Source organism: Eurytemora carolleeae, unplaced genomic scaffold (assembly GCF_000591075.1).
Source record: "Eurytemora carolleeae unplaced genomic scaffold, Eaff_2.0 scaffold68, whole genome shotgun sequence".
Lineage (NCBI taxonomy): Eukaryota > Metazoa > Arthropoda > Copepoda > Calanoida > Temoridae > Eurytemora > Eurytemora carolleeae.
In genome coordinates, this window is record NW_019396093.1 from 440,210 (window position 1) to 458,854 (window position 18,645).

Consider the following 18,645-nt stretch of genomic DNA (forward strand, 5'->3'; position numbering starts at 1 on the left):
TGCGTCTTTGCCACACATAAAAATTTTTTAAGGCCTATATCTTTGCAACCGGATAGTGTAAACCTTTGATATTTTAAACTTAGACTATACACATTCAGAATACATAGTTAAAAAATATAAGGTCTACGAAATTGGGTTGGAAAGATATAGGAATTTGATAATCAGAGTTTGTGGCAAAGACAGAAATACTATTAAAGAAAGTAGTGAGATTGAGTTTAATTACAGTGTATCCCAATAAACATGAACAGTAAGTAAAGACTTTTATATACACAATTTTAGGATTAATCCTTAAGAAATCATAATCATTGAAAACCTCTCGTCTAGGTATTTAACAATTTGGTCTGCCACTGCCATACAATTTGAATGTAATTACAGACTTATGAAAAAAAATCAATTTATCAAGGAAAATAAAAAAATGTCTATTTATCTAATACCTACCTCCCTCAATTTCCAAGATACAGAGAAGGGAGACCACGTTATAAAACGGTTAAAAAACAAATACCTCCTGTCAACTTTTGGAAATAAAAAAATATTTCAAGTCATCTCATTTTTCCATACCTTTTTCGCTTTTATTCCGAGTACTGCATTTTAAATTTGATAATTTAGGTTGTTTGTGAAGCATTCGGTCAATTGATCTTGCAAAGCGTGGTCCTACTTCGACTCAAAACATTAATTCAGGTTAGGTTTCCACGAAATGCCCATATTTTTTGGCGCAAAATTTGCGTAATTTTCGCGCAATAAGTTTTCCGCGTTTTTGCGCATTTTTTTGTAATCTGTGCAAAACCGAAAGTATTCGTAAAACGTATATTTTTTTCGCAAAACATGATATTTCTAAGCAAATTGACCAAAACTAATAGTTTTATAGCACAGAATCAAAACACTGAAGGTTTAATTCTAAAATTTACATACAACTAAATTATGCTGCTCTCAATTGGTTACTTTTAGTTACAAAAACTTTAAATTGAGGGACAAAAATTGAAATAGGAAATTAGAAAATTGAAAATCGATGCATAGTTTTTTTAGATGTCTGAATCTTTGTGTGGTAACAAGCTTTGGTATTTCAATTTTTGACTACTTCTAGACGAATCCATATGATTGAAATATCAAAGGTCTATGCCCACTGAGAAACAGACAACCCTGAGTCAATAAATTTCTATACAGCCTCAACTTTGAAGTATCGAAACGCCATTGACTTTGGTTTCATCTCAAAACTCACTTTTTTTTTTCCAGACCTTCACGTCATATATATTTTATACAAGTCTGTTACTAGCTTAAGTTCAAAAGGAGCAATAAGCAAAATACTGCTTGATTTTTGTGTGAGAGCGTGCACATCTTAATTGCAATGTGCCATTATGCATCAGATTGCAAAGTAGAGTTTTAGGCTTTTCAATTATATGCCAAAAACTGCAATCTCATGGATAATTAATTTATATTTTTCTCATAACTAAGGATTCACGAAGCTAAATTTAATCTTTCGTTTGTTCATGGCGCGCAATTATTATCTTACTTTTTTAGACGGATTACTTCAACTACTTGGGAGTCACTTTCGAGCAAGTTATCATATTTTCTATGATTCTATCAGGTATTTACTCGCAGACATAAAAAAAAACATTTTAAATTGATAAAAATGATTTTTTTAGTTTTCTCTATTTTCGCCACATTCTGGAACTATCATGTTAGATCAAAACAATATTTCAGGTGAGTTGGTAAAGTGATCGGCGTTTATATCAATACAATAAAGTGGATGTTATGTATTTTCCCAAAGGTTTTTACCCTTAACCCTATTCCTGCTGGGGGGGGGGGGTTAATTTGACCCCCCCCTGTAGTTTTTTTTACATAACTCAAAAAGTATTGGTCTGAGGCTGTTGAAATTTTCTGACTTTTCTTACATACCCAAAGCCCTCCCTTTAGGCCTAAAACCGGGCTTTAATACTAACTGCCTGAGTCCTCAGGCACACTGCCTGAATGACTGCTTTTGCCTGTAACAAACTAAATCTTTGTTTTGACCCACTTTCACTTGTCAGATTTTGATAAAATTTAGCTTTTTGGAAAGCCTATGACATAAGGAAACGGATTGCACAAGTTTTGCGAGAAAAAAATTGCAAATTTTTTGCAAACAACCTGTCAAAGGAAATTTGCACATTTTTAGTTTTTCTTGAATAAAAATCAGGTTATTTAAAATTTTGCAAAAAATTTTGCATATTTGAAATGGCATGGTCAAGGGCTTTTCAAAAATGTATAATTTGTCATTTTTTGGACAAATTTTTTTTTGCAAACATTTTTACTATAAAACTGGATTTTGCGAAAAAAAATTCAATTTTCGCAAATTTGCAAATTTTTTTGCAGATTCTAAAAGTAGAGCACAAGAGCTTTCTAATGATGTATCATTTGTCATATTTGGACATAAAACATGGGATTTAGAGGGGGGGGGGGCAAATTGACCCCCCCCCAGCGTATCCTGGTTTTCAAGTACCCCAGCAGGGATAGGGTTAAGCGGCAACTTCCCAGGGGTATTTTCCTAAGTGGCAACTGAGCCATGTCCCAAGCGGCAACTTCTCAAGTATATCCTAGCCGCAGCGCTCGCCCCCCCCTCTATCCCATTCTAAAGCTACAGCACTTGGCCCTTATTGCAGCCGGGGGCGCCTCAGAAGGCCTAACCGAATCTTTGAGAAGTTGCCTCTTGGAAAATTGCACATTTGGCAAGATGTCCCTTAGGAAATTGTCACTTGAGAAGTCGCCCTTGGGAAAATGCCTTTGGGAAAATACACATAAAGACGAATTTTCTTTTAATGTTTGATTTCTAATCAGCTTTTTTTTAATTTCAAGTTTACAATTAACTAAACAAAGAAAACCTGATAATTGACAGCTTCTCTTTGTTTCCAAGTTTATGTGTATCCATGCTGTTTGACTGCTTGGTAGAAATCATAAACTAAAATAAAAAGTCGTCTTTATTGTATTGATAGATACGACGAAGACTGAAATAGAACAAAGATTAATCTCCAAACCCCCATTGTATTGCTTCAAGGTTAAAAATATTTCAATTTGTTTGAATTTTCCTGATTAATAAACACTAAATATGGCCTTTCGTTGTAAACAGTTTTATTAAACTGTTAAAACCACAGGAAATAAAAGAGTCTTTACTTTGTAGTTTAACTTCGTCATTTAAGTTTAAGATAACACTGATGTAAATTACACATTCTAAAATGCTTGATATCGATATCCACGTGGCAGCTTTTTAATATCAGGCATAATTGCTTGGTCCCTCAAATTTTAGTTGTTTTTTTTGCTTGGTTTTTACAGCAGAAGTCTGTCCCAGAGGAAGAAATAATACAGTTAAATGCTTGATTTTGGGATAAAATACGCAAAAGTTCTTTCCTTTGATAAAACTAAATTTGCTGTTGTAGACCTGTGATATCTGGTTCCACCTTCCTCCAGTTAATAACCTGGATGCTACTAATCAGTACAAAACTTCTAGTGTACGTCATCAGGTTAGTGGAGATACATAATACAATGTAAAGGATTTGAGTCTTTGCCACAAACTCTGCTTTTATTATCCTTATATCTTTGCAACCCAATGTTTAAACCTTAGATATTTCAAACTATGAATTATATTGGATCCACTTAGCTAAGTTTGAAATATTAAAGGACAATATCAGGTTCTAAAGATATAGGAATCATAAAGTTTGAGTTTGTGTCAAAGACTCGATTCATTTTTAAAGAAAAAAAAATTCGAATTTAAAAAAAAATTCGGTGGAGCCGTTTTTCTAGCTATATCTAACATACGTAGATACATACACACAACTATACAAATATATGTATATGAGCAAAGAGCTTTATTATATAGATTTACAATGCCTGAACTCAGTCTAAACATCCTGATGGTTCAAACTTTGATAATTCAAACTATGAATTTTGTCAAATAAAATTTAGGAATATCTAAGGTTTACATTACATTACAGGTTGCAAAGATATTGGGATTAGACAATCAGAGCTAGTTTGTGGCAAAAATTCAATTCCTTTTCCAAAAGTATGTTAATTCATATAATATGAAAATTATTAAGATATTCTTCTACAGTATACTAATTACATTCAGAGAGAATACAAATATATATCTTAAAATTCTATAAAATTGTTTTCTTTTGTGAGAGATTTATAAATCCTTTTGATGATAAAATTGTATTTTTTGTTTCAAATTTACAATATAAACTCTAATATTAAGAACAAACATGTCTGAAAATGATTGTTAAATATTTAATAAAACTATTTTGGGAATATTGGTTTTATTTATTATTTTGATTAGATCTCGTCTTTTTTAATTAAACAAGGCTGTCCGATCTTCTATTTCAATTGAGAACATTTTCTCTTTGTTTACATTGTAAAACAAAAACAAACAAAAAAGTTCACGGCTTTTATGAAAAAATTTCGTGGATTTTTTAAATTTTCAAAAATAAAATTTTGTTAGAGGCGAATTTTGAAAAAAATTGATCATCCTTCCCTGGGGTCTTGCGATAAACCTTCCCTGGGGTATTGCGAGGTCCCACACAAAATTTGGGCCCGATTTGTTTAGCAGTTACGTTTTTTTTTATACAAACGGACAGACAAGTAAAGTAAATTAATGAAAAGTTTAACACTGATATCATTTTACAAAAAGGATTGAAACATAAATACAGTGATAACCAGAAAACATTATAATTTTCTTTCTTCTTCTTTCATTTTAATGTTGTCTAGATTTTTTTTGTACACAGATTGTTTTTTATTAATTTTTTCATTGTAGTTTCCAACAATCATGATGATATCGATATTTTTTTAATTTGTACAATGTAAAAGCAAATTTTACATGACCCCCCCCCCCTACCCTATACGTTCTGTTTTATTTATGCTCCTTCTAGTAAACTTAAGTCAACATTTGTGTAAACAAGATTTTTATTTTCAAAACATTTTGTAACATTTTAACAATATTTTCTTGTTTACAAGCTAATGTCGCAAGTTGTTAAGCCTCAATGTTTTAACTTCTTTCATTTAATCTATACACTGTATACACAGTACACTGTATACACAGTAAACTGTATACACAGTACACTGTTTACACAATACACTGTACAAACACTACACTGACACTGTATACACACAACACTGAATACACACTACACTGTATACACAGTACACTGTATACATAGTACACTGTATACACAGTACACTGTATACACAGTACACTGTATACACAGTACACTGTGTACACAGTACACTCTATACACAGTACACTGTTTACACAGTACACTGTATACACACTACACTGAATACACACTACACTGTATACACAGTACACTACATACACAGTACACTGTATACACACTACACTTAATACACAGTACACTGCATACACAGTACACGGTATACACAGTACACTTCATACACAGTACACTGTATACACAGTACAGTGTATACACAGTACACTGTATACACAGTACACATGTATACACAGTTTACAGTATATACAGTCATCGTTGTATATTGTAATACAATAAAGACAACTTTTGAGCTCAATTTAGATTTCTACCAAGCTTTCAAATAGTATGGATGTAAATAAACATGGAAACAAAGAGCAGTTTCTATTAACGACTTCTCTTTGTTTACTTCTAAACTCAATTTAAAGTGTTCTTAAAAGCTAAAAGAGTTATATTTTTTAATTCTTATATCTTTGCAATCAATGAATGTTGAATCTTATATATACAGTCCCTTTAAGCTGTGCTGTTAATAATTCGATGTGTTGTTAGAAAACAAGAAAATTAATGCAAAATTAGCATATTTATATATATATGTTAAACTACTATCAAATTGAAATTCTAATTGTGTTTAGTTTTATAAATTTCCCCGGTTTGTTCTTTGTTCCGGTTCTTCTCCAGTTTCTAGTTACAGCCAGTGTTCTCTCTTTCACTAAGGTTAGTAAGCTAGTTAGATAGATAGAAACTAGATAGTTAGATAAATAGATAGTTAGATTGAAAAAAGTAAAAAAGATAGCTTGTGAGATCAGTTAGATGGATACAAATAGTAGGAAAAAAGTAAGATACAAATATTGAAAGTGAGATACATAGATAGTTAGTTAGTTAGTTCGTTATTTAAATGATTAATTAGCTATATCGTTAGTTAGATAAATATATAGTTAGATAAATTGATAGTTAGATAAATAGATATTTAGATAAATATATGGTTAGATAAATATATAGTTAGATAAATAGAAAGTTAAATAAAATTCAGAAATATAGCTTGTGAGATAGATACTCAGTTAGATGGATACAAATAGTAGGAAAAAAATAAGATACAAATTTAGATAGATAAATTAATACACGGTTAATTAGTAAATTATTTAAATAATTGATTAGCTATATAGTTAGTTATATAGATAAAAGTCAGAAAAATAGCCTTTTAGATAGATAGTTAGATAGATAGCTGTACATATATAGTTAGATAGATAGTTATAAAGATAGTTAAATAGATAGTTAGAACTGTTAGATAGATGGTTAGATAAATAGTTAGATAGATAGTTAGAAAGATAGTTAGATAGATAGTCAGATAGATAGCAAGATAGATAATTAGCTAGATAGTTAAATATATAGTTGAAAAGATAGTTAGAACTGTTGGATAGATAGTTAGATAGATAGTTAGATATATAGTTGGATAGGTAGTTAGATAGATAGTTAGATAGATAGGTACGTATAGATATATAGTTAGATAAATTGTTAGATAGATAGTTAGATAGAAAGTTAGCTAGATAGTTATATATATAGTTGAATAGATAGTTAGAACTGTTAGATAGATAGTTAGATGAATAGATATAGATATATAGTTAGATAAATTGTTAGATAGATAGTTAAATATATAGTTAGAACTGTTGGATTAGCTCATTAAAAAATACTAGATAAGAAGATAAATAGATATATATCAAGTTAGTTAGTTTGGTAAATAGTTTGTTAGCTATATAGATAGTTAGATAACTATATGATTAGATAAAAAGTTAGTTAGATAGTTAGTTAGAAAGTTTGTTAGATAGTTGGTTAGATAGATATTAAGTTAGATAGTTTGTTAGCTATTTTGTTAGATAGTTTGTTAGATAGATAGTTAGTTAGATAAATAGATAGTAATATAGATAGTTAGTCAGATAGTTAGTATAATAGTTAGTTAGATAAATAGTTAGTTATTTAGTTCGATATATAGTTGGTTAGATAGTTAGTTAGACAGTCGGTTAGATGGTTAAGTAGATAGTTAGTTACATAGTTCGTTAGATTGTTAGTTAGATAGATAGTTAGATAGTTAATTAGATGGTTGGTTAGATATATATTTGGATAGTTAGTTAAATAGTTAGTTAAATAAATGGCTAGAAATTTAATTAGATAGTTAGTTAAATAGTTAGTTAGATAGTTAGTTAGATAGTTAATTAGATGGTTGGTTAGATATATATTTGGATATTAGTTAGTTAAATAGTTAGTTAAATAAATGGCTAGAAATTTAATCTCCTGTTCAACGAAATAACCAACCGTGGGGGATAAAATAATAATGAAATCAAAAAACTATCAATTATGATTTTAATTCTCTTATTTCTTACTAATGCATATGGAAGAATATTTAAAAAGCAAATTTAATGATTTCTAAAAATAGTAATTGGGTTTCTAAATTTCTCAATATTTTTGTGAAAACTTCGCAACATTTTTGTGAAAAACGCTACGCTCGTGAGGTTTAGAACCCCAAAAAGGTCTTGGAGGCCCTCGGCTAAGTGGTTTTCCCCTCAATTTAATTATCCTCCCTTAATCTCCCGGTTAAGTAGTAATTAATAGTTATAATTAGATAGTTAGTTAAATAGTTAGTTAGATAGTTAGTTGGATAGTTAGTTAGATAGTTAGTTGCTTGAATAGTTGGATAGATAGTTAGTTAAAAAGATAGTGTGATATGTAGTTCAATAGACGTTAAGTTTTATTAGTTCATTAATTATCTAGTGACTTAGTTTATCAATTAGTTAGTTAACTATATAATTGGTTAGTTATTAAGATAGTTAATTACTATTAAAAAAAACTAGTTTCTTTAGTTTTTTACCAATTGTTAGCGAAAATTAAACATAAGAAGAGTGTACTATATTTTGTGATAAACAGTTTTTTAGTCAAAACTTATATTATTTTATTATTTTTCTAGGTTTCTCCTCATTTCCGAGCCGCACCTTGGCATGACAGGATTATTCATTGTCTTGTCTGTTGCCTTCTCCCCCTGGCTGTATCAGATGATCCTTATCAACAACTTTATGATATTGATATTGGTAACTTTTAGAAAATAATATTATTCCAGGGGTCAGAGGTAAAACCTTTTCATTAAACAGCGCTGATCTACAAATCTTATTTCACTTTAAAGGCATTGAGTTTTTGCCACAAACTCTTATTATCGAATCCCAATATATTTGCAACCCAATGTCGTATTCGTATACTTTAGATATTTTAAACTATGAATTTAGATAGATCATTCAATCTGAGTTTAAATTATCAAATGTTTACACCATAAGGTTGCAAGGATAAAGGGATTAGAAACATTTATTTTGTGACAAAGATTCAATTCCTTTGAGAGCTAATCCCTTGATTGAAGTTAAACTTGCAGTACAAGATCGCCACGGGATTTTTTTGAGGAATTAATTTAACCTTGCACACAGTTTGATCCTAGGATTAACACCAAAGTTAGACCTCGGTCTGGACCCATTTTGTCGCAAATATAGTTTTAGAATTTTTCTTTCAATCGGAGTCATTTTGCTCAACCTATAAAAACATGCTGTTTTTCATAAAAGGTAAAACGAAGTGGTTGGATATATGAATTAAGCATTTGATATACAGATCATGAACAAACTTTTTACATACAATAAAAAGCGTAAAAGAAATGTTAAAGTCAATGCAATTTAAAGAACGCCCTTGATTATTCACTGACAACTTTTTTTTCAAAATTGATTGATATTTTTATTATTTGTTAGATGAACTTGAGTCTTCCTGTGGATATGGGAATACAGGAATTCAAGATGAATCCCTCGTTAGCCTCCACTCATTCAATTCTATCATTGAGGAACAAGTTTACAAATTATATCAGTTTAGTCTCAAATAGCGGAATCAAAAGTTTCAGGACTTTTACATTAAAAACAGTTTTTTAAATTGTTTCTTTACTTTTTTATTACGTTATTTAGTATCTCTTTTAGATACAGTTATTTCTTTAAATCTTTAAGTACATGAAATACATTCGAAATTTTTATTTTTCACTAAATTTGTAATTGCAATACTTTTTCATATTGTAAAAGACAAGAATGGTTCAAGCAGAAAAATTTATTAACTTTGTTTTTGTACAGAGTCTTCGACAGAAAGACAAGAAACCCCTTCAAAGGTTGGAATTTTTTTCACTAATACATAATAATAGTAGTAAGATAATATCATTCTTTGTAAAAAAAAATTTAAGTTTTTATTTGATATCAATTTTTGATTTATTTTAGAAGTAACACAGTTCTCGAAAAGAAGAGGTCTAGGCATGAAATGATGCTGGCTCTAGGTAAGGCATGAATTATTCTGGCTAAAGGTATATGGCAAGAAATAATGCTGGCTCTAGGTATGGCACGAAATGATTCTGGCTCTAAGACATAAAATGATGCTGGCTCTATAAAAGACATTAAATAATGCTTGCTCTATATAAGACATGAAATCATGAAATGATACTGGTTCTATATAAGACACGAAATTATGCTGGCTCTAGGTAAGAAATGAATTATTTTGGTTTTGTATAAGGCATGAAACGATGCTGGCTCTAGGTAAGGCATAACATTATGCTAGCCTTATATAATTAAGGCTTGAAATTATGCTGGCTCTATTTAAGACAGGAAATTATCCAGCTGCTGGCTTTGGGTAAGACAGGAAATGACGCTGGCTCTAGTTTAGACAGGAAATGATGCTGGCTCTTTATAAGACAGGAAATTAGGCTGGCTCTAGGTAAGGCAGGAAATGATGCTGACTCTATGTAAGGCATGAAATGAAGTCTAGGTAAGACATGAACAAAACTTGACTGCTTTTCATTTATTTTAAAACCATTTTTTAAATAAAGCTCTTCGGTCTTTGCTCATATATTTTTCAAAAATATTCGAAACCTTTTTTCAAATTCGAAACCTTTTTTTCAGTGTTTTTAAAATTCAGCTGACAACGCCGCGGGCCCTTCAGCTATTGTTCTTTAAATATAATTATCTGTATCGCTCATGAAACATTTTGTTTTAGAAAATACATAAATATTTAAACGTCTAAAATGTTTATTTAAACTGAAGAAAAGCTAAAAATGTTTAGGTAAATTATGTTTGAAAAACGTTATAAATGATACTCATATTGGTTAAATCATTATCAGATCATATTTTATCAAGTTCTAATATTTTAGAAACTATTTTTATCAAATCTATAGATCTATTGAAACTAGCATTTAACATGAGCTTACTTTCAAAATTGAATTAATTTTTATTTAATAAATAATTTTATTTTATTTAAATTTTTTTTAAATTTAATTTTTATTTTATTTTTTTTGTAGGTTTGTATACTTTTGAATGTTTTTCTGTGACAACATTTTCAGCTCTGATGTACCACCTATACGACTTTGATAGTTACAGGTTTGGATTTTTTATTTTATTCTGACAAAAAAAGGAATAAGACTACATTTTAATATTGAAAATGAAGTAGTTGATATTTAACAGCTTATCATAAGTTCTGCAAGATAAAGATTTGATAAATTCATAATTTCATAATTTATATTATCAAGCTTCATAAGCTGAGTTTATTTTGACTTCAACTGCGCAAACCCCTCCCACTCCCCCCCCCCTCTCAGATATTTATTAAGATATCAAGAAATCAGCTCGAACTTTTGAACATATAGACGTAGAGTTTACTCCGTTTGTACAACAAAGGCTCAAGGACATGCACCTTTATATCGCTATCAGATAGTTGAATCTTCAATATGCCTGCCAGAGAACCATGCCTCCCCCAATATTATACCTTAATATGCATCCTCCGACTACAGACCAGAGCATATCAGATGCTGCTATATCTACTCCAGAAGGATCCGAGCTTGCTGGTGATCTGGAGCAGCTAGATTATCCAGTCAGACCTATGACTCCAAGAGCAGAAGATGATCCTGATGCAGAAGACACTGCTCTTTATAGACAGCTATTCACATACCTGCTGTATAGTCAGCAGAAGAACTAGATGATCCTGATGCAGGACACGCTGCTCTTTATAGACAGCTCTTTACAGACCTGTTGTAGAGTCAGAATTACCTAAATACAAGACAGAGAACTGCTGTTATTAAGGGTGAGATCAGAGCTTATAACAATCTGGATCTCCTCTTTCCTCGTGATGTCTTCAGACCACATCCTGGTCCAACAAGACCACAAGCTGAGCTAGATATGTTCATAACCATCATAGCCAGGCAGAGAACCTGTGTACTTTCCCTAGCTGAACTTGGGTTCCCCAGAATATAATCAAGACCTGATTAAATCAAGATTAACTTTGTACAGATTTACCTTATCAATAAAAGTCTAAACGATGATAAAACTCTCTTCATTAGTAAACCTGAAAGATATCCAGAGTAAGATTATTAGGGTATTTTTAAGAAGAACTGGGATTTAAGGTGAAATATTTACATTTACCCTACCATGGGAGTAAATTGTGAATCCAGAAATCCCTAGGATTTATACCGGATTAAAGAAATTAGTCCTGTGTAAGATGTCATACAAACTAATCATTAAGTTATTATGAAACACTTTAAATACTTCAGTACAAAAAGTAAAAATGCAATAAAAGGATAACTCGTCATAAACTCTAATTTTTTAATTCCCACATCTTTGCAATCTGATTGTGTTTACATTTTCAACTGAAAGTATTGAATCTAGTTCACCGTGCGAAATATGAAAACTCGACGACATCAGGTTCAAAGTTATAAAGATAAAAAATTGGAGCATCGAAGGAGATAAATCAACTTCTGTCTGTCCTTTGTAATAATTAAAAAAAAATTTTATTATTAAAAATGTTCCATGAAATTTTATGTTTTTTTTATAAAATTAAATCAAATTTTATAATTATTTCTATTATTTGATGAGATAATAATGATTCATGGAATTTTGGTAGGTGTTTTATTCTTCATGATTAATTATAACATTGAATACAGCATAACTAGACATTCCAGCTTTTCTATTTACTGTAAAAATTCAGACGAAATCCATCCATGCAAGTTTCAGATTATAGCTTTTATAAAAACTTTTATTTCTAGGCAATTTCTGGAACATTTCATCAAAGAGAAGGAACTGGAGTTCCTTTTGTTTCTACCTGGAGTATACGGAGTTTATATCAGGAACAGCAATACGCAAAAATCACACTCTCTCACCAGAGTTCGTAGTTAAACTTTGACTGAAGACCACAAAAAGGAAATTATTTTTTTTTGGATTTCTGATATCCAGATGGATATCTGAATACCTCCAGTGGAATGTAAATCATCCTGCAAAAGTTTTTAAATTGTAAATAGAAATTTTCAAACCCCTCTGCAGTGAAAATTCTTACTACGAGCTTCTTTGAGTTTTAGATTGAATTTGTTTTGAATAATAGTTATGGTGGGCTTTTAAAAAGTTACATTATGCTTATAGTCCTTGAAACAGGTTGAAAGTTTTAAAATGGTGAATGAATTTGATGAAATTGGGCTTTTGGGTATTTGGTTTCAAGAGAAATTTTCGTTATTTTTTCTTCATAATTTCTATTTCATTTTTTTTTACGAAATTTTCGCATTATTTTTTCGCGAAATTTTCGCATTATTTCTTTAACGAAATTTTCTCATTATTTTTTTTCGCGAAATTCTCGCATTTTTCGCGAGCGAACGAAAGGCTCAAACGAAGTGAAATGGTCGCGAAACAATTTTTCCTTTTCCCTGGAAACCCTAATTGGGTATAATTTCCTCTTACAAGTTTACAACGAGAATTTTTTATTAAATATATGAACTATAGTACTTTATCTAACTCTGAAAGTTTTAAAATCTTTAAACTCAACTGATCTATTCAAAAGTCTTCATTTTCATATAAATAAGTTTAAATCTAGATTTTGAAAATATTGTTGTTTTTAGTCTATACATTCTCATAACATTGGTTGTTATTCTGGCATCAGTTCTTATCCTTCTCTATTACAGGTATTGGAAAATTATTTGCAAAAATATTTAAACTTTTTGTCTTTATTTGAAAATTTTTAAAAACAACATTAAAATAATAAACTATTTTTAAAGAACAAAATAAGAAGGATTTCTAAAGTCCAGAAAAAATATTTACCAGGTTTTTTACAAGTTTAACCTAAAATATCAATATTTTGTTTGTTAAAGATTAAACCAAACTTTGATAGAAAAAGGTTATATTTATAATTTTTTACTTTTAATTTAGAACTTTTATGACACTAATCCAATACAGTCAACTTTATTATGCAACAGTAACAGATTTTATTCATTTATTTTGGTATTAATCTTAATCCAAATAAAAAAGATGTTTTGCCGAAAATGTATTTCAGTTGTTTTGAATTTTATTACATTTCTACGTCAAACTTTAGTAAATCTTTAAATTTTCAATCAAAGCTACTGTAAAGAACAAAGATGTTTTAAATTTCTAATGTGTAATTGGACAAATTTGCTTTTCTCATATAATATTTAAAATCCAATCTAGAGGAGTTATAAGGTCACACGGTCGCACAAGTAATTGGACAAATTTGCTTTTCTCATATAATATTTAAAATCCAATCTAGAGGAGTTATAAGGTCACACGGTCGCACAAGTAATGTCCCATAGATTTGACAGTTACGTTTTGTTTAGTTTACAATGTTTCGACCAACATGATTCTTCTTATTGAGGGATATTTTGCTTTCTGAAGTATCCCTTAAGACAATAAAGTAAAAGACATCCCGTTTACAATGTTTTCGAGAAAATATGCGCAAATTTTCATCATCTGTGAGAGTGATACAATTGTGCATAAATGTAGTTTTCTGGAAGTAGAAATACTTACATAAAGCGTAATTTCTAGTGACCCTCTATGCAAAGGTCTTGCAATGCCCAATTTACAACTAATCCACCCTAAAAACCAGATCTGGTCAAAATGTGGAAGATACCGTCGTTTTTTTATTCGAAAATTGAATTTTCTCCATTGCTTTTATAAACAAGAAATGCGCAAGTCACTTTCGCAGAAAAATCGCAAACGAAAATAAAAAGTTAAAAGGAAAAAAATTCATACTTGATCAGACAAAGCTTTGAAGGCTATGTCATCATTGCATGGATGTATACTTAAAATCACGCTTATAAACCCCCTTTAATCACGCTTATACATCCCTTTTAATCCTTTTAATCATGCTTATACACCCCCTTTAATCACGCTTATACACCTCCTTTAATCACGCTTATACTGTATACATCCCTTTAATCACGCTTAAACATCCCTTTTAATCCTTTTAATCACGCTTATACACCCCCTTTAATCACGCTTATACTTCCCCTTCAATCACACTTATACACCTCCTTTAATCACACTTATACACCCTCTTTAATCACGCTTATACACCTCCTTTAATCACGCTTATACACCTCCTTTAATCACACTTATACACCCTCTTTAATCACGCTTATACACTTCCTTTAATCACACTTATACACCCTCTTTAATCACGCTTATACACCTCCTTTATTCACACTTATACACCCTCTTTAATCACGCTTATACACCCTCTTTAATCACACTTATACACCCTCTTTAATCACGCTTATACACCTCCTTTAATCACACATATACACCCTCTTTAATCACGCTTATACACCCTCTTTAATCACGCTTATACACCCTCTTTAATTATGGGTTCTCTCGACAAATATTGCCTACAAAACATTGTGTAGGCATTTTGGGAATTGGGAATCCTGAAAAAACGAAAAATATCATTTACTCCCTTTAAAGTAAATAAATAATTATAAAATCCGTGAATGGAAGAAATTTATTCTTTTAATACTTTTAAAAATATTTTCAGGCACCTTCATCCCCGAGTATCGATGTTTCCAACAATACATAACAAAGTCAAATCATTCTACACAATCAGGTTTTTACAGACTTTAATAAAATTCATTTTAAAATAATAGAACTGATTTATTTTTGATTTTACAATCCATATATCTTTGCAACCCAACGACTTTTTGTATTTCAAACTATGAATTATGTGTTATAGAATAATCTGAATTTAAAATATCAAGGTTTTACACCATCAGGTTGCAATGATATGGGAAAAAGAAAATTGAGGTTGCGGAAAAAAACTGAGCTCTTTTCCACTCAATCTAGTTTTAGATCTATGTTTCTTTTTCCTAATTCATATTTCGATCTATCATAACTTTATAAGTTAATTAATTCTGTTAAAAATCTTATTCTGTTCCTTAAACTGTCATCATTCATCAGTCACCTTTTTGCTCATATATATAAATGAGAAAATCCTTGACGGAGGGGTTCCAGCATCTTTGTTCGAGGTTTACTATAGTACTATGACATGCTTTTTGAAGCTATAGCTGCCTATGAGTTTCAAAAAGCATGTCAGTTACACAAACCGCTTCCTTAGGGTTTCCAGCGAAAAGGAAAAATCGTTTCGCATTTTTTGCCAAAAAAAAAAAATTCGCAACCATTTCGCTCGCTTCATTTTTGCATTTCGTTCGCTCGCGAAAAATGCAAAAATTTCACGAAAAAAGTGGAAATTATGCAAAAATGCGAAAATTTCGCGAAAAATACAGAATTTTTAAAAATAAATGCAAAATTTAGTGAAAAAGTTGCGAAAGTCGGCTGGACCGAATTGGATGACATTCTCAAGTTTCAAAAATCGTTTTTTTTTCTTCAAAAATTGAATTTTTTTTATTCAGCTAGATTCGTTATAAATTTTGTTTCAGTTTACGAGGTCGGCAGAATAAAACATTTCTGGAGGATGAGGCTAACCGAGAGGACGGTGTAGGAGGAAGAGGAGGAGGAGGCGTAGAACAGCTTGATCTAGTTCATCAAATCCTCACTAGGATCTCTAACTCCAACTATCCGACACTAGAAGCAAAAGAAACCAGCTTCAACCAGTTTAACCAGAAAGCCTCTAATCAGGAGACAATAAATCAAGATCTAGATAACAAGACGAGGGATGAAGATGTGACACCGGATCCAGTTCTAGGAAGGTTTATGGAGATGAAACCGGATCCAGGTCTAGGGGGGTTCAAGGAAAGAAATGACTTGGAGGCGAAACAAAGAAAACTATCTGAGCAGGAGGGATTATGGATGAAAATGGGGAGAGAGCCGCAAACCAGGAAATCTGCTGATGCAGAACCAAGAAATGGAACAGATCGGAGTACACATTCAGAACCAGAACTGAACAGGAAGGATGAGATGGAAATAGCCTCTCCAGTATCAATTTTAAATTCTCCAACACCGGACACCGATTCTCAAACTTCCAAACCGATAAAAGAACTTCAATTTTCTGGGATATATGATGAAGGTTCGGCAGAATTGAGCGAAATTTATGTTTGACTTTTTATATTTTTCCGTTTTAGCATAATATCATGAAACAGTATTATCATTTATTTAGCTTTATTTTGCTGGTCAATTATTTTTACTTTTATTTATTTATTCTTAAAGATTGGTTTTAGAAGTAAACTGCTCATTTTATTGTTTAGTTTAGCACTATATATATCATATATATACATTATATATACAAATAAAGAATTATATAATCTTATCCTGAAAAAGTTTGTGGAATGTAGATGTAAAAAAATGCCATAGACATCTAGACAGGAATTGAGTCTTTGCCACATTCTCTGATTTTCAAATCTCTATATCTTTGCAACCCAACCTTGAATATTTCAAAATTATGAATTATGTTAGATCAAATAATAATAGAAATGTCAAAAGTTTCACAATTAGGTTCCAAAGATATATGAATGATTTTGAGACAAAGACTCAATATTTATTTCGTTTCTTAAAGATAAGTTTCATAACAGTTGATGTGTGCAACTCGATCCAAATTAATAGAAAGCAAGAAATAGTTAAACTAGGTACAGCTAGTTGAACTGCTTCTTCCAAACTGGTTCAGCAATCAGGTAGAGCTAAGATACTTCTCTATCATTTATTGATTTTCAACTCTTCTAAAATATCTGATATTCACCTCCATTAAGGATTTGTAAATGTAATTAATTAATAGTTTGTCTGATTGTAGAGTTGGAATAGTTTGAGTGCTCTGGTCCATTGAGAACAAAGATAGGACATGAGAATTTATTTTTTTGATTTGATCTCTGTTGTGGTGTTTGTTCTGAATATAACTCATGAACCCCCTTTCCGATTGGCCTTAAATTTTGATTGGGAACTTGTGAGAAGCAAGGAAATCACGGGCGGACGTAGTACATTTGAATTTCCGAGCCGGGTCGACCTTCCCGGTCCCAGTTTGTATACTTACCTAGCTCAATGGACAAGACTAGCCGGTGCAACAAGGTTGACGCGGTCAGACTTTATGCTTACTATAGGTTGAATTTACTTTTTGCTAAAGGGGCAGAGGTGTTTGAAATGTTCTTAGCTTGGTACTAAGATTCTAAGTTGAGTGGGTCCGGTCCACTTTTATTAGAGAAAAAAGCTAGAATCATAATTTTCGACAAAGCGCGGATAAATGGCTGGACTACCTATGACTACACTGGGCAAAGCTGGGTTTCCAAGCTAGTGAACGAATAAAGATACATAATTCTTGTCCTATCAGTGTAATCTCTAGTTTTTACAGACAAAAATTGAGGATTATTGTGCTGCAGGGAATCCAGAGCAAGAAATTTAAAAGAGTATCGTTGGACGAAACATTTTTTTGGGTTTATATATACATTTGCGTAGATTTTAATATAAAGAATCAAAAAGAAAAAAAAAATGTAGAGAAACACATAAAAAAAAATATTTTTTAACAAAAAAAATATCTGAACCCATTCATTAAACCGGGTTTCCGACACTGGGTTTCATTACAATACTCTCTGTCTTTAGTTTCGGGCTCAGGGATGCAGTTCAACTTTGATTAAACGCCTCTTTAATTATGTGCATGGCTCTCCCTTCACATAGATTAAAATTAAATTTGCTTTGTAAAAATTTTTTTTCAAATTTAGAATGAGAAAAACAAAATCTAGATTAAAGTTGAACCTTTAAACTATAAAAGTTGAATTTTTTATAAAAGAGGAAGGAGTCGTGAAAGCTTATTATCGTATGATTTTTAATACTTTTGAGGTCACAGGGTAGGTCATAATTAACTGAAGATTAAAGATCCATGTTGCAAGAATTTATTTTTTATTACATAACAATTTGGAATTTACAAATGTACTTTTAAAAATGTTACTTTTTAAACTTCTAAACAACTCTTTAAACTTGTTCATAAAATTAAAATTTCAAATAAATTAGCAGTTAAAAACATCTGGATTAGCAGTTAAAACATCTGGATTAGCAGTTAAAAACATCTGGATTAGCAGTTAAAACATCTGGATTAGCAGTTAAAAACATCTGGATTAGCAGTTAAAAACATCTGGATTAGCAGTTAAAAACATCTGGATTAGCAGTTAAAA

The 18,645-nt window shown here is 30.9% G+C and overlaps 1 protein-coding gene across 1 annotated transcript in view; it reads left to right on the forward strand.

Moving 5' to 3' along the window:
* LOC111718488 (uncharacterized) overlaps window positions 1-16,775 on the forward strand; it is a 70,130-nt gene extending 53,355 nt beyond the window's left edge. The window contains exons 61-74 of the mRNA XM_023463690.1: window positions 607-678; window positions 1,516-1,582; window positions 1,641-1,698; window positions 3,405-3,488; window positions 5,858-5,939; window positions 8,182-8,302; window positions 8,999-9,087; window positions 9,365-9,399; window positions 9,506-9,561; window positions 10,576-10,654; window positions 12,310-12,390; window positions 13,150-13,212; window positions 15,075-15,143; window positions 15,973-16,775. Coding sequence (XP_023319458.1) covers window positions 607-678; window positions 1,516-1,582; window positions 1,641-1,698; window positions 3,405-3,488; window positions 5,858-5,939; window positions 8,182-8,302; window positions 8,999-9,087; window positions 9,365-9,399; window positions 9,506-9,561; window positions 10,576-10,654; window positions 12,310-12,390; window positions 13,150-13,212; window positions 15,075-15,143; window positions 15,973-16,591 — 1,575 coding nt within the window. The 3' untranslated portion in view covers window positions 16,592-16,775. The remainder of the gene's footprint in view (window positions 1-606; window positions 679-1,515; window positions 1,583-1,640; window positions 1,699-3,404; window positions 3,489-5,857; window positions 5,940-8,181; window positions 8,303-8,998; window positions 9,088-9,364; window positions 9,400-9,505; window positions 9,562-10,575; window positions 10,655-12,309; window positions 12,391-13,149; window positions 13,213-15,074; window positions 15,144-15,972) is intronic.
* Window positions 16,776-18,645: the final 1,870 nt, after the last annotated feature.